This window comes from Eublepharis macularius, chromosome 9, assembly GCF_028583425.1.
Source record: "Eublepharis macularius isolate TG4126 chromosome 9, MPM_Emac_v1.0, whole genome shotgun sequence".
Lineage (NCBI taxonomy): Eukaryota > Metazoa > Chordata > Lepidosauria > Squamata > Eublepharidae > Eublepharis > Eublepharis macularius.
The window spans coordinates 28,580,919-28,597,056 of record NC_072798.1 but is presented as its reverse complement, the minus strand read 5'-3'; the positions used below and the strand labels follow the sequence as shown (position 1 = coordinate 28,597,056).

Sequence of the window (16,138 nt, the reverse complement as noted above, 5' to 3'; positions counted from 1 at the left end):
GCAAAATTGAAGAACGGGGCAAGAAGATTATATGCAGTCATTTCAGGCTTTGTATAAGATTGCCACATGGAGAGCTGGCAAAAAGACTTCAATCCCAGTGTGTGGCATCAGCAGCTATTTTGGTCTCAAGTTGACTACTTTATTTTGCTAATGCACTTTAATTTGGATTTGTGACACCGCCTGCTAATCTCATCCAGGAACGCTCCTGGACAGAAAATGGGAACTGCAGATGATGACCTATGCTAGGATTTGAAGCTGAGATACTGGAGGGGAAATGCTAGCACAGCCTTATACCTACTTCTCCTATAGCTGTGAGGCATTTCTACAGGGCCACAAATCTGTCTGACAGATCTATGTTGGGTGAACAGTCAATGATCATTTGACTTGTAGTGTTTGCATCATATTTCAGATCAAACCTCCATCACTGGCAGCTCTACAGAGAGGGCCTAGCACCGTGTTGGTAGGGGAAAAGGCGTGGCTTGGAATGTGGCAGGAGAGGTGTTCTTAATTTTTAACATTAGGAAAGATGCTGGTTAGAAATTTCTCTCTCTCTCTTGTCCTGTTGGAACTGAATCCCAAGGATGCTAATTGGTAATAGTTCAGAACTGATTGCAGGAAGTATTTCTTCTCACGATATGTAATTACCTTCTTGGAATTCACTAATCAGTTTAGATGGCTTTTAAAAGGATCCATTCTGTATATTTTATCAGCAGCAGTTCACAGACCACACCTATTTCCTGTTTCCCTTCAATGCTCATGACTAGCAATAACTTTTGGGGAAGTGTTCAGCACTGCAATCCCCCCCCCCCGTCTAAGCCCCCTTGACTTCAGCAGACTGAGAAGGGTGTACCTCTCCTTAGCATTGCATGGCAGGTCTCTCTGCTATCTTTACAATGCTTTACTTCTGCTTTGGTAGGCCAGTTGCTCAAACATCTGAGAATATCAGTTCTGGCTGCTCTCCAGTCTCCCCTACTAAGAATGAGACCTGCCCTCCTACACAGCCCAATGGAGCCTCAATCTGCAGGGGCAGTGTACCTGGGAAAGTCAAATGCAGGGGAGAAACAAAAGGAGAAGGAGATTTCCTTCATAGTATAGTATACGAGTAAACATCCAGAAGCATCAGCCTGATCATGGCTAGTAATAGAAAGCTTGCTTAGATGGACCTTCTTATCTTGTGATTTAATTAATTAATGATACTGTCCAGCCTACCCTGACCTGGATGGCCCAGGCTAGCCCGATTTCATCAGATCTCAGAAGCTAAGTAGGGTTGACCCTGGTTAGTACTTAGATGGGAGATAACCAAGATCAGGTTTGCTATGGTGAGACAAACTACCTCAGAATGCCTCTTGTCTTGAAAACCCCATGGGGTTGGCTGCAACTTGATGGTACATTGCACACTCACACACAGTCCAGTCTACTAGCTGAGGCTTTTGAGGAAGCGTACAATTTTTTTTTATTGATTTGTAAAATAAAAGTCAACATTAATTAAAACATGAAAAAATAAAACCACCACCAATTAAAACAGCAGTAAATTCAGGGGTCAGTCACTTAGATGTTTCCAGTGTTTTAGGGAACATTGCATCTAAAGGTCATCAGAGTAGGTGTATGGTGAATAGGAATAAGGTGGTACTCCTGTTCCTGGTAGTCATGCACCTCACTGTATAAGATAAAAGCACTCATGGCTGGCCTTCCAGCTCCAGATTGTGACATTCCTGAAGAGGGTGGAGCCTGAGGAGGGTGGGGTTTAGGAGGGGAGGGACATCAGCAGGGTATAATGCCATAGAGTCCATCCTCCAAAGCAGCCATTTTCTCCAGGAGAACTGATCTTGTTGTCCGGTGGCTGGTTCTGGGCCTGGCCCCAATGAGACCTTCCTCAAAGGCCAAAAGAGCCCTGGAAAGGGCCCTGTCCCTCTCCCTGCCTTTTACTGTAACCAAGCCTGGAATATTGGCTAAACTGTGATGGTTGCCTAGCAACAGCCATATCTGGTTAAAGCAATTTTGGAGTTTCTTTAACTCCCCAAAGTATTTTTTTTTTAAGATTTCAGATTTTTCTGCAAACCTGAGGCATTTTTCAGGTGTGCAGAAAGATCTGTCTTGTCTGCTCATAGCTCCAATCCCTGGATTAAATATCCAGAGATCAGGGCCACTTGGCTATTAATATATAAGATGATCCAATAAGTTATGAACCTACCTGACTAATACAGTCTTTGGAGGCTCTGCTTTGGGTGACTCCACTGTCTCAGGTTAGATGGGTGGCCACCTAAGAATGGGCCTTCTCAGTTGTAGCACCAAAATTATGGAATTCCTTCTGCAGAGAGATTTGTTTGTCCCCTTCTATCACTGTCTTCCACCAGAGGCAAAGACTTTTCTGTTTTGTTGGTATTCCCTTAGTGACCCTCCATCCTGTATATGTGTATATGTTTATGTATTTTATATATATGTGCATTTTAATTTTTGTGTTAATGTTTTGACTGTTTTGACTGTTTGCCAACCTGAACTGAGTGGAAAGACAGCATTAAAATGTTTTAAATGTATAAAAATAATTAAAAGTTATCACCCTAACCCCCCTGGGTTGGATTCAAAGTTGCCTATCATTTAATAGAATGGAGTTTCTTACTCACAGGAGGATTCTTTGTGTTAGCAGAAAGACATCTTTGGATCCAACCCATTTGGTTGAGCACAGTTCTACAGGGGCGTGGCTTAACACCATCCAATATCTGCTTGTGGAACGGCCTGGTGGAAGTGAGGAGAGATGATGATACCTGTGTGCTTGATTCAGCTTTAGCTATTTGAAATGGCAAATAACAGGGCATAGATGTCCTAAATAGATTCTGTACAGGGAGTGGCAGAGACTTAAATGGCAAACAGAAGTAGTGTTTGATTTTGTACTCTGTGACAACATAACCTTTGAATAATTTGCCATGACAAATTCCAGTTTCCTTCAGTTTATCAAAGAGTGCAGGTGGGCATTGCCTGACTCACTGGCCACATGTGCATCCCATTGGCATTTGGTATAATCCTAACTATCATTCTTTAAATAAAGGGCATATTCCTGTCTCAAGCAGTGGTTTATTTTTAAAAGACGTAGCAGAACACCATGGGGGCTGACTTGGGAGCTCTTTCCCTTCAACTCAGATGCAGATTATTAAGTTGTTATTTCACCAGACCGTTTCAGACATTATGTCAGGGCATTCCGGGAGGCCAGTAACCATCCATATCGATCCGCATGTATTAGAGCTGTATGCATATGCAAAATACACATGCATGGTGCTCCTGTTCAGACAACATGACAACTGCAAGTACTGGTAGGAACGTGCTTCCAGTATGCATAGTGTACAGATATCCCTAGACACAGCACCTGAGTAGGGCTACAGTGATAAGGATATGTTGAAAATACACTGAGAAAATATCTGACTCTTGAGATCTACAGTTAATTTTTTAAAATTAATTTAAAACATGTCTTTGCCAACTTTCCACCCAATTCAGAATACCCTAGGTGGCGAACATTAAAACATTTCAAACATATTTCAAGCACTAAAAATAATTTAAAATAGGAATATGTATAGAATATTTAAAACAAATAGAATATAAATATAAAATAGAATATATCATCACATAAAAATATAAACATGTATGCAAATAAAAAGACACAAACCAGGAAGGCTAATAAGAGTTAGTGAGGGAATGCTAAACAAGACATAGGGAAGTAGGTGGTGTGTCATATATGCTGGCTTCAAGTCATATAAGGCTTTAAGGGTCAAATACCAGCGCCTTGAATAGGGTCTGGAAGCAAACTGGAAGCCTGTATATATTGAACAATACTGGAATGATATGGTCCCAATGATACACTCCAGTGAGTGTTTTGGCCACAGCATTTTGTACCAACTGTAGCTTCTTGACAGTCTTCAAGGGCAGCCCCGTGTAAACCCCCAAATCTCCAGTTGACCTCACTCAGCAGTATCATGTAGATGTGTAAAGTGCATTGCAGTAATCTAGTCTACATGTTACCAAGGCACGTATCAGAGTGGCAAGATCTTTCCTGCCCAGGAAGCGCTGCAGCTAGCTTACCAGCTGACGCTGATGAAAAGTGCCCCTGGCTACCCCTGCCACCTGTTTATCCAACAGGAGGCCCATGTCCAGCAGCACCCCCAAGCTACGAACCTGCTCCTTTAGGGGAAGTGCAGCCCCATCCAGAACAGGAGATATGCCAGCTCCTGGGTCAGATCTTCCCCACATCAGTAGCACTTCCATTTTGTCAGGATTAAGTTTCAGCGTGTTAATCCTCGTCCATCTCAAAAGTGTTTCCAGGCACCTGTTCATGGTTTCAACAGCCTCCCTGGGATCTGCTGGAAGTGTGAGATAGAACTGAGTGTCATCCCCATATTGGTGGCAACTCAGTCCAAATCTCCAGTTGACCTCACCCAGCAGCATCATGTGGATGTTTAAAAGTACGGATGACGAGACAGAACCTCGTGGAACCCCGTAAGCGAGAGGAGCAGCAGTCCTCCAGCGCCACACTCGGAAACATCCCTTCATGCTAGTGCTGAAACCACTGCAAAGCAGTGCCTTCCAGTCCCAACCCTGACATGTAGTCCAGAAGGATACCATGACTGATGGTATCAAAAGCCGCTGAAAGGTCTAGGAGAATTAAAAGGGTTGCATTGCCCCTGTCCATCTCCCGGAGCAGGTCATCTACCTCTAAGGCTGTTTCAGCTCCATTATTTGGATTGGATCCAAACAATCTGTTTCATTCATGAATTCCTAACATTGCCCAGCCACCACTTGACCAATCACCTTGTTCAAGAATGTTACATTTGAGACTGGGTGATATATCCAACTCTTCTTGGTCCAGAGTAGGTTTCTTTGGGAGTGGACACACCATTGCCCCACATTAAGGTCATCTCTTGTTTCAGGGAGGCATTGACTGTATCCCAGACCCAGTTCACCAGCACTCACTGCAGATTTAAGCAGCCGGGGGAAGGGGGGAGGTCGTACAATCAGATAGGAGGTCTCAACCTTCCAAAATCATGTCCACATCGTCAGACTGACTATGACACAATAGATCTTCTGTATGATATTTGTGAAAACCATGACTATTTAGAAAGTCCCTTGAAGTGCATAGATTTTTCTGATCTCACAGAGCAGCACTCTTTTTACCCCATAAGTACCAGCCCTTGCTTTTGTAAAGTTCTGGGAGTTTCAAGTAAGTGTTCTTGTTTAGCATGTACAGAGGAAGCCTAACAGAACTCCTTAATATCACAGTTGTTCTTTTCCCTCTGAGCAGTTATAAATTCTGTAGCGTTGAAGTCATAAGGGATAGATGCCTGGCCACAGTTTTGAGTTATGTTTCTAGGTAGAGTTATGTTCCTCCTTATGCTTGCTCAAAAAGACAATTAGAAAACTGGAAACTGATACGTTAACTTTATCGAAATCAGTTTATCCTACTGAGTAGAAAATAAGTCTTTTCCCAACACTACTAGTATGCTGCTTCTCTCGACACTTCAATAATGTTCATGGAAGGAACCATGTCAGTTGTGTTGCCCCCCTCCCCAAATAAAGACCCAAAAGATGTGCAGCGGGGCCTTTTTAGCTATGACACCCACTTTGTAGAATGCTGTTCAGAGAAAGCTTAGGGTGATCTCTTCATTCAGGATTTCTTTTGTCAGTTCAAAATGTATTTGCTTTCTCAAACATTTGTGTGCATTGATTAAACATTGTGGCTGACAGGAGTGTATTACTTTGCGCCTCAATGACTGCTTTTAATTGTGGAATTTAAATCTGTTCTTTGGGTTTTTTGATGTTTGTATCATTTTGTTCATCATCCAGAGTTCCTTGCCAACAAATAAATGTTATAAATCCCATTCTGTTTTAACACTATGGTTTCTTTTTGCATTGTGTTGTAGGTATGGCCTCCCATGTGCAAGTTTTCTCCCCTCACACTCTTCAATCAAGTGCCTTCTGTAGCGTGAAGAAACTGAAAGTGGAACCAAGTTCTAACTGGGATATGACTGGGTACGGCACACACAGTAAAGTCTACAGCCAGAGCAAGAACGTGCAATCCTCTCAAGCAGCTGCCGCCATCAACGCCTCTGTCCAAATTCCCAACCCCAGCATCCCTTACGAGCAGACCATCATTTTCCCAGCCAGCACAGGGCACATCGTGGTGACATCTGCCAGCAGCACCTCTGGTGTGGTTGCAGTATCCGGGCAAGCACTAGGTGGACCACACAACCTGATGCGTCGAAGCACTGTGAGCCTTTTGGACACCTACCAAAAATGTGGACTTAAGCGCAAAAGTGAGGAAATTGAGAACACGAGCAGCGTTCAGATTATTGAAGAGCATCCGCCAATGATTCAGAACAATGCCAGTGGGGCCACAGTAGCCACCACAACCACGTCCACTGCCACATCAAAAAACAGTGGCTCCAACAGTGAAGGGGATTACCAACTGGTACAACATGAAGTGCTGTGTTCTATGACCAACACATATGAAGTATTAGAATTTCTTGGCCGTGGAACCTTTGGGCAAGTGGTCAAATGCTGGAAACGTGGCACCAATGAAATCGTGGCCATCAAGATCCTTAAAAACCATCCTTCATATGCTCGGCAAGGTCAAATTGAAGTGAGCATCCTGGCACGGCTAAGCACTGAAAGCGCAGATGATTACAACTTTGTCCGAGCCTATGAATGTTTCCAGCACAAGAACCATACCTGCCTGGTTTTTGAGATGTTGGAACAGAACCTCTATGATTTCCTAAAACAAAACAAGTTCAGCCCATTGCCCCTTAAGTACATCCGGCCAATCTTACAGCAGGTAGCCACGGCCCTAATGAAATTGAAAAGCCTGGGTTTAATTCATGCAGACCTCAAACCAGAAAACATCATGTTGGTGGATCCATCCCGGCAGCCATACAGGGTCAAGGTCATTGACTTTGGTTCTGCTAGCCACGTGTCTAAGGCTGTGTGTTCAACTTATCTTCAGTCCAGATATTACAGGTAAGAGACTGGGCCAGGGTTCAAAATAAACATGCTTCCAGAAATCAATCTATTGTTATCCTGGCTGGTGATATGAAGCAGATGTTAAGTAGGCAGGTGATTGATCAGGAACAGTTCAGTCTGTGCCTGCATAGCAAGTGACTTAGACTGAGGAGGCAAACCAAAATCAACAGGTTGAACCCCACTAGCCCCTTGTGTCACTTGATCTCAACTGAATTGGTTGCTGTAACACCATCCTGTGGCCATCTGCAGTGATGGTGCTATAATGCAATAGAGAGCAGGCCATCCATTCCTGTTAAGGCACCATGGTGAAACAATGAGTAAAGGATCAGACCTTTATCTCAGGTCTTTGTGGCTGGAGTTCTGGTTTCGGACCCTTGTGGCATGAGATCTTGTAGGCTATTGCCTATGACATTTCATGCCATAATAGATGTGTTAGTCTTCAAGGTACCAAAGGACTGCCTGGTGTTTCTGCTGCAGTAGACGAACACAGTTACGCTTTCGGAACGAATCAGGGATGTGAATCTTCATGCTAATGCCATGCAGGTTCTCACTGTAGCTCGTACGTTAAATGCAACAGATGTTGTGCCTATAAAAATGCAGGTAACTGCTGCCCTACTGAACAGCTCTTCAGCCGGATGCTCAAGCAGGGCTCCCCCTACGTTTTGCCAGTTGCTCAGCTTTCCACTGTCTCTTAACATGCAGCTTTCAGACACTAGAGGGGGAACCTAATCAGGGCTGAAGAAGAATTAATGTCTAGAATGTGGAACTTTGACAGTGCAGCATCGCAGCAGTTGATTTCTATCTGCATGTCCTTTTGTTTTGAAGCAGAAGGTGGTGGTGGGGGGAACACCTCCATTTCTTTCATTAAAAAAGGCTTATTAAATGACACATTCAAGCCATGATAGTCCCATGCTTCAGGGCCGACAGGTTTGTGCTGTAAATACACGAAAGATTTCAGGGTTGCAATTAGCTTGCTAGGTGGAGTCTGGGGGAAAGGGAATTAATTTGAGATTATCTTGCTGAATTTCCTGGGATTCTGCAGTGGTATTCCTGGTCCTTACATGGACCTAGTGCAGGCATCTGTAGGGAATCATGCTGGGAGCAAGGGGTGAAAGTGTTTGTTTGGAGTTTTGTTACTGTTGCTGCGGGTGAAGAAAATCCTGATGGGTGATGGGTCTTGGGTTCTGAATTACTGTTCAAATTGCTATCTAAAACCTTGTTGAAAGGTTGTCAGTGTTCAGATCATCAAGTCTAGTTGCTTTAGTTTCTCTTCTGTCTTTTGTTCTCAAGAAGGAAAGCAGAGAAGTGAAGTGGGGGAGCTGATTAAGTCATGAGGAACACTCATCTTCCTGTCTCTTGAGGTTATTTGATGATGATGATGTTGATGATGATGATGATGATGATGGGGGGGTGCTAGGAGGAACAAGGGTCTGTTCTTTGACAGCAGTGGATATTTGTATGCTGGAGGCAACTTGCAACTTCAGAAAGATTTGAAAAGAAAATAATTTGTTTTACATTCCTTTTGTTGCCAGGTCATTAGGAAGACAGATGGCCTGGCATTAAGAAAACATAAATAGGAAATGAATGTTATTAAGAAAACATCCTAATAATAAATCTCATTAGACCAGGGAACTAGTTTGATCACAAAAGTGAAGTGTTGCTTGACAAAGCGTTGGAGAAAAAGTTAAGGGCTGTTTGCAAAAAGGTGGAAGGACTGATCATCTGAGGATAGACTTGCCTCTGCACCCTCCAAGTGAGGTGATTGGTATAAATAATATCCTTTGTAGCTTGCTTTCCGGTGAGGAATGGATATTGAATGTTAGCTGGCACAGATACAATAGTTTCCGTCATCTGGAATTAGTAGCCACCGATAGGGAGGCCAGAAGGCACGCAAGGCGCTTTAGAATTCACCCTAAGGATTTTAATTAAGTAACATTTGGTGGTGGCATGATTGCCTGGTGCCTTGTAACTAGCACATTTCTGGCCTTAAAGATGGTGTAACTGAAGCAGGGAGGACAAGACAGGGCGATCAACGGGTGGTGTAGAAAGTAACAACATCTTGCATCATCTACTCTCAACACTGTCAGTGTATGTGTATGTGAGGGGGGTGGGGAGATTGCATCTCAAATGTTCCTGAACTATGTGATATGATATGAATGTGAATTTGTTGCCTGCTTAAATTACTGTACTTCAATCTATATGGAACTGCTCCAGAATTTGCTAGGAGAAGTGTCCTCCTTAAACGTACCTGTTCAAACAGGCTTGTGAATATCACTTTACCTGGTGGTCTTTAAATATCCACTCACCTAGTCAGATAGCTAGTATGGTATGGACATTAAAGGGATAGCCTATGGTCAGAGTGACCCAGATTCAGATCTCCACTATGTCCTGGAATCTTGCTGGATGACTTTGGGCAAGTTGTTTTATCTCGACCTAACCTACCTCACAGGGTTGCTGTAAAGATAAATCAGAGTAGCAGAGAAAGCTGTTGTAAGTGTTGAGGAGAAAAGTGGGGTATCAATATCTAAATAAATCTGAATGATAAGGACTGTGTTCCTCATAAGTTGCAAAACATTCAATTATAATTATCTGTTCACTGTTTGTATATGGCTGTACATGTTTAAACATTTTCCAACTTTTGGAAAACTGACAGAGGGTTATCTGCGCATTGCAGAATTGTCTGTGCCTACATAGGGTGTGTGCTCCAATTCTGATCTTAGTGTTAATTATTTGTGTACAAGATTGACACCGGAACAAATTTGTATGTTAATTTTTCTTTAGCAGAGCAATAATATGTAAGAATACATATGTGGGGTGGATAAATTGTGAGCTTGTTCATGTTTAAATGATATATTTTTGATCATTTAAATGGTGGCTTTATTAAATCAAATGTACAGATAGGAAACTTTTTGAAAGCTTGAAGAGTGCTAGCTGGGGTTTGTCTTTTGACATCTTCAAGATGTCAAAATGCCATACATGACTGGCATCAGGATGGAGATGGACAAGCAGACCAGTAAAAGAATTTTGTGGGCTAGTACTATTTGGGGGTGTGAATTGAAGGCTGTACGCATACTTGGACAGACACCACAGCTCAGTGGTAGAGTATACATTTTTGAAAGTCCCCAATTCGATCCTTAGTGTCTCTGGTTGAGGGATCTTCGGTAACGGCTTGGAGAAGATCAGTGCTGGAATTCAAGTAGCTGTCAAGTAAGAAGTAGGAACATGACAACCTTTTCCAGGGGTGAGACCCTGTGGATAAGCTGTTGCCAGGCAAAATCCCCACCTAACCTGGAATCCGTCATTTTACTTCCAAGTCAGGAGGTACCAGTGACTAACTTAAAAATTGTTTACTTTTGGACCCTAAGAAAAACTCATAGTTTAGGAGCACTGATGCAATTGATCACGTGAGGCATCAGCACACAGGGTATCTGGTTGTCTTGGTTGCAGCTACCAGTCAGAATTCTGCTCAGTACTGTGCTAGATAGGTCTAGTGACCTTCCGTAGTGATGGGGTACATTGTTTTGTTTTTTTAATGTACATTTTGGATTATTGGTTCTCCAAGGATGCTGCCCTCAACAAGTCCCAGATCCTAAGTTCTGTTTACACAGCAGGTGCTGGATTAGAAACACAATGTGTTTGGCTGTCACGTTGCTTCCCTATGCAGCTTCATTCAAAACAAGTCAGTCTGCTTTGTTGTTGAACTTTTGAATATGAAGTCAAGGTCATGCAAAGTTCTTCCATGAAAAGTATTTCTATAATCCACTTACCAGCATCTTATTGCAACCAGATGGGTGCACGAGTATTACAGATGTGGTCTTGGTTATAGGATGTAAGCCTGTCTCTTTCCTGACTTTTAATGGCCCTCGAGTTTGTCCTCTTGCATGTTTGACAACACTGTGTAGATATTTCCAGTCAGCCCTTTGGAATCAGCAGAACAACTACCATCTAATACAAGTAACCCTCAGAGTCCCGAGGGCCGGGTTCAATCTCCAGAGCAATGTCCACAAATTTAAAATAAAATCCAATTTATTTAAAATACAACAGAACACAGCTATGAAAACACTCCTAAAGTTATCAACACTGGCTCACCAACCAGTGACCCCAGAGCAGAGTCCTGCTCACAATCCACATTGTAGAAGGCGCAGACAGAACTGTGAGTTTAGTCAGAAGCTATGCCTGGAACAAAGTCCCAAACATCCAGAAGGCTTTGCAACAGCAGGAACTCTTTTTCTTAAGAAGGTGTCTAAATTCTTGAGCTTGTTCATTTACAAGCTTTGCCTTTCGAAGAACACTAGCTTCAGTGCCGCTCTCTCCCTTCTAGTCTTTTCAGCTAGCTTAGTCCTGCATTGTACCACCCCTCCTAGTCATGGTGACCTTTTCAAACACATCCCCATGAACCTTTGCATTCACATGCAAATTAACACAAACCTATTTACACATCAGTTATCTGATACTCTTGTCTGGCCTATGGTCTATGTAAGGGCCAAACTACAAGTGACGAATGACATAGGTTGGACACTTGTAGGCAGTTTGGCGGAATGTTGGACAAGTGACCGTTGAAAAATCCATTGGACAGCAGTTGGAGGGCCAAACTGCAAGACCAGGATGCCTGCATTTCCCATCAAAACTTGAGGGAAGCTGACAAGTGTCCAACCTGTGTCACTCATCACTTGTAGCTTGGCCCATAGTATCTGCATTCTACTAATCAGACCTAGGTCCTAGGCTCCAAACCCTTTTTCCAGTACAGGCTTACACGAGTATGCTGTGAATTCATTGAAAATCAAAGATTGCATTCAGGTTGACTAAAAGTACAGCGTGCAGCCCTTCACACCACCCAGACAGGATTAAAAGAAATCATATAACTTGCCTGATTCTATCTGCTCCTTTCAGGATTTGGGAGGTCCCTTGAATTTTGCCCCCTAAGTTCCCCACCTATGAACCTTGATTGTATCATGGATCTAAATAGGAACAGGTCTGAGGAACATACGAAGCTGCCTTATTCTGACTCACACTATTGGTCTATCATGATCAGAAACGTGTGTTCTGACTGGCACTGGCTCTCCAGGGTCTCAGGTAGAAGTTTTCTTTATTCCCTACTACCTGATACTTTTAGCTGAAGATGCTGGGAATTGAACTTGACACCTCCTGCATGCAAGGCAGATGATTTTCCACTGAGCCACAGCTCGTCCCGTGAAGGTCATCAACGTTCCATCAGTCATAGACTCTTGTTTGCAAAAATAGACAGAGCTCCAGAGTAATCCCAAAGCCTGATTTATTTATTTTAGCTCATCTGTTATCTGTACTATATATTTTATTTCTCTTGTTCCTTGTTGCTCACAGTATTTGCATTTTAAAGGATTGTTTGTTTCTTAGAGTTCATAATTCCCACCTGCTTATCTTTCCCACCTGAAGTCATGAGCACTCTGCTAGTTGCATACAGTCTGCCAAGATGGAAATTTTTAGAATTTAGCAGGATAAAATGAACTCCTAAACAACAGAACCCTCTTTTTATAAGCAAAATGACCAAAAACTAAAGGATGAAAAGGAACAAAGCAAAAAGGGTAAATGCACATTTTGCTTTCTAAAAAAAGAATATTGTCTCAAACCCTCAGCCGTTCTTTGTGTGCATTGTTGAGTTGCAGTGAAGCAAATATATACCTTTTTAAGCTTCAAAGCTTATGTGTACGTAAGGGGAACCCTCTTGAGATGTTCATCCACATAGAAACATAGAATTTAAAAGTCAGCTGTACTCTGAATCAATGCAAAATAACTGCACCAGAAGCAGATGCCCTTTTCTACCTTCTTGGAAGGGTCATCCTGTCCAACCTCCTGCACAATGGAGGCAACTCACACTTACATCCTCAAACCCCCGTGACCCCCCCTCCTCTGTGTCCAGAGGAAGGCAAAAAAAATTCCAAAATCCCTGGGCCAATCTGGCCTGGAGGAAAATTCCTTCCTGACCCCAAAATGGTGATCAGCATTGACCACAGGCAAATAAAAAGGGCTATGAGAGAGCCAAGCATCGACTCATCTCTTCTTGCCCTCCCGCTCATAATCTGCCTAAATTCATACTGAGTCATAGACTCAGCATTGCTGTCAGATGGCTACCTGTACCTAGCCTTTGCGTAAAAACCTCCAAAGAAGGAGAGCCCATCATCTCCCACGAACCCTTTCCACTGATGAACTGCTCTGTCAGGAAGTTCTTCCTAATGTTCAGCTGAATACTCTTTTGATTTAATTTTAACCCATTGGTTCTGGTCCAACTCTCTGGTGCAATAGAAAACAACTCCACTCCATCCTCTATGTGACAGCCCTTCAAATACTTGGCTATCGTATCACCTCTCAGTGGAGCTCCTCTCCTGGCTAAACATACGCACCTCTTTCAACCATTCCTCATAAGACTTGGGCTCCACCCCTCTCCATATTTGTTGCCCTCCTTTGGACACGTTCCAGCTTTTCAACATCCTTCTTAAACCGTAGTGCCTAAAACTGAACACAGTACTCCAAATGAGGTCTAACCAACGCAGAGTAATGTGATACCATCACATGTTCACTGAACTGTTGTAGTAGAAGGGAGCAGGATTATTACTGCTCCCCACCCCCAACATTTATACATTCAGCTGAAATTCTGCTGCAAGTCTTGATCAGGGGTCATTTTGTAGAAAAAGAGCTGGAGGAACTCCTTAGCATACCTCATTAGCATAACTCATTAACATATGCCACACCCCTTGCCATCACTGGAAGTGTCATTGGCATAACTGATTTGCATATGTCACACCCCCTTACATCACCTATCCTAGCTGTTTTGGACCCAATCCTAGCCATTCAGGGCCAAAATTAGGCCCAAAATGGCAAAAAGGGGCTGAAAATTGCTGAAAAGGGGGCCCAAATGGTTAGGATTGGCTGCTGCTGAGTGGGAGAGTGATCCACCACCCGTCAGAGGCCCGATCTCCAATCCAGGCTGAAACAGGCCCAAAATGGCCAAGTCAGGTGGGCGGGGCCACCTGACATGTGACTTCTTTGGGGAACTGCCGGAACTGCGTTCTGGCGCGTTCCCCCTCAAAATGAGCCCTGGTCCTGATCATTGGTAGGTGTAAACAGTTTGGCTCCTTCTCACAACTGGAATCGGCATTCCTGGTCTCTTACAGGATTTTACTTGTGCATACATGAAGTTACATGCTGCGGACATTTGGCTGAAAATGCTGAGATTTAGGACAGGGCTTGGTGGCAAATTCCCCACTCCTTTATAAGCACATCCACTGACCACTTAGGCAACTATCTGAAGAGGGCTAATAATTCTATGAACTTGGCTTTCATTACTCATTTTGCACTTCAGTGTGTCATTGATTTCCCATGTGATTCTAAACTGGGACAGAGTGGCCCTTTAACTTCCTGGGAACGTTCCTGGTGGCCTGCTGCCAAGGAGGGCCACTCGTGGCCAGGAGCAAGCTGAGTTGGGCCCCAGTAGTGCTGCTACAGTGGTGTGGGTTGAGGCAAATGGTGAGCCTAGAGAGGGTAGGTTGTGAGCTAACCGTGTCTTGCTGGTAGTTGCAGACAGAGTAGCTTACACATCCCCTGTAAGACCCAAGAAAGATTGCAAAAGTATCTGCTCTAGAGTTTTAAAAAGCTTGTATTTCATAGGAGTTTTCTCTGTGCTACTTAGTCGATAGCTTCATTTCTGGTGCTCTTCTTAACTCATGTTCTGCTTTTAGGAAACAACAAAACTTGGTGACATGATAGGGGGAAAGGAAAGCAGCCTAAGTTATTTTTCATTACTCAGAAGTAGTTCTCATGAAAGAAAAGGTTGGCGATTTCTGCTTAGACCTGTTGCCATCTCTGTTGATTGGGTCTGAACAGAGTGGCTCCAGTAGACAGATGCCACTGCAGGGGGAACTTGGTTCAGCTTACTGGGCCATTTTAAGGTCCGGATCTGCCATTGTCCTAAACAAATACTTGATTGTTTTCTGCGTCAGTATTTCAGATGTGAAAAATGATGAGAGGCCAGCCAGCCTAAATCATTTTGCATATGAAGAAAGAAGTTAAAAAGACAACCTTCCTTTGTTAATGTTTTTAAGGGACACACAAGCACAGTGATGCAGGTGGGAAGGAAGAAGAAGGCATCTGCTACTGTTGCAGTTATTTTGTGTTGCTTTAGAGTAAAGCTGACTTTGAATATAGGAGGGAGTTTCTCACTCTATAGCAAATTTAGTGTTTGGTTGAAATAGCTGGAATGCGGCAAATCTCAGCTCCGTTTTGTTCTTTCTGAGCACACCTTAATTTTTCAGATCAGAAAGAGCTGGCCTCAAGTTGGTTTGCAAGTCATGCTTTTTTTTTTTTAAGGTGAATGAAAGTTGCAGTGGGAGCTAGGGTTGCCAGCTCCAGGCTGGGAAATTCCTGGAGATTCGGGGGGGGGGGGTAGAGCTTGGAATGGGTGGAGTTTGGGAGGGGAGGGGCCTCAGCAGGGTATAATGCCGTAGAGTCCCCCCTCCAAAGCAGCCATTTTTTCCAGGGGAGCTGATCTTTCTTGGCTGGAGATCAGTTGTAATGCTGAGAGATCTCCAGTCACCACCTGGAGACTGGCAAACCCAGTGGGAGCATAGGAATTGCAGGTCACCTCCCATGCTGGTGGTGGATTGAAATGAGCTGAGCTCTTTTGGTAATTTCATATTGTGCTGCTCCAGTCCCAAGCAGTCACTTGGGTGGCTTGGTTGGAGAAATCATGCAGGTCTGGCCCTGAAAAAAAACTAAATACTTCAGCTGTAACCTTTTCATTGGTTTGGCTGCCCTTTTCCATAATTCCGTCACTCTTAGATAAACTGTCCTCCAGTTCAGATGTTGCCGTGGTATGTTGTTCAGCCGCCGCCACCACATGGTCTGTTTTCACTCACGGTGCCGCTTAGTTATTGTGCTGAAATGCCTCCCACCCCACAAGTCTAGCACCAAAGTTTAAAGGTCCACAGGGGAATTGTTGAGTTTGTACTCTGTGCAGGTATAGAGGCTGTCAGGTGCTCCTTGCTGGTTGGCATTAGGAAAGTTGTGAAGCAAGTTGGTGTGAGTCACTTCCATGGTGCAAAGCCACTCAGTGCCATAGAAATGCAGGTGACCCCAGCCAGAGGAGGACAGTGGGCAGCCCCGAGCC

The 16,138-nt window shown here is 43.6% G+C and overlaps 1 protein-coding gene across 2 annotated transcripts in view; it reads left to right on the top strand.

Annotated features, from left to right (window-relative positions):
- HIPK2 (homeodomain interacting protein kinase 2) overlaps window positions 1-16,138 on the top strand; it is a 205,196-nt gene that overhangs the window by 69,722 nt on the left and 119,336 nt on the right. For both annotated transcript variants that reach the window (XM_054988220.1, XM_054988218.1), the window contains exon 2: window positions 5,904-6,996. In XM_054988220.1, the coding sequence (XP_054844195.1) occupies window positions 5,904-6,996 (1,093 nt within the window). The remainder of the gene's footprint in view (window positions 1-5,903; window positions 6,997-16,138) is intronic.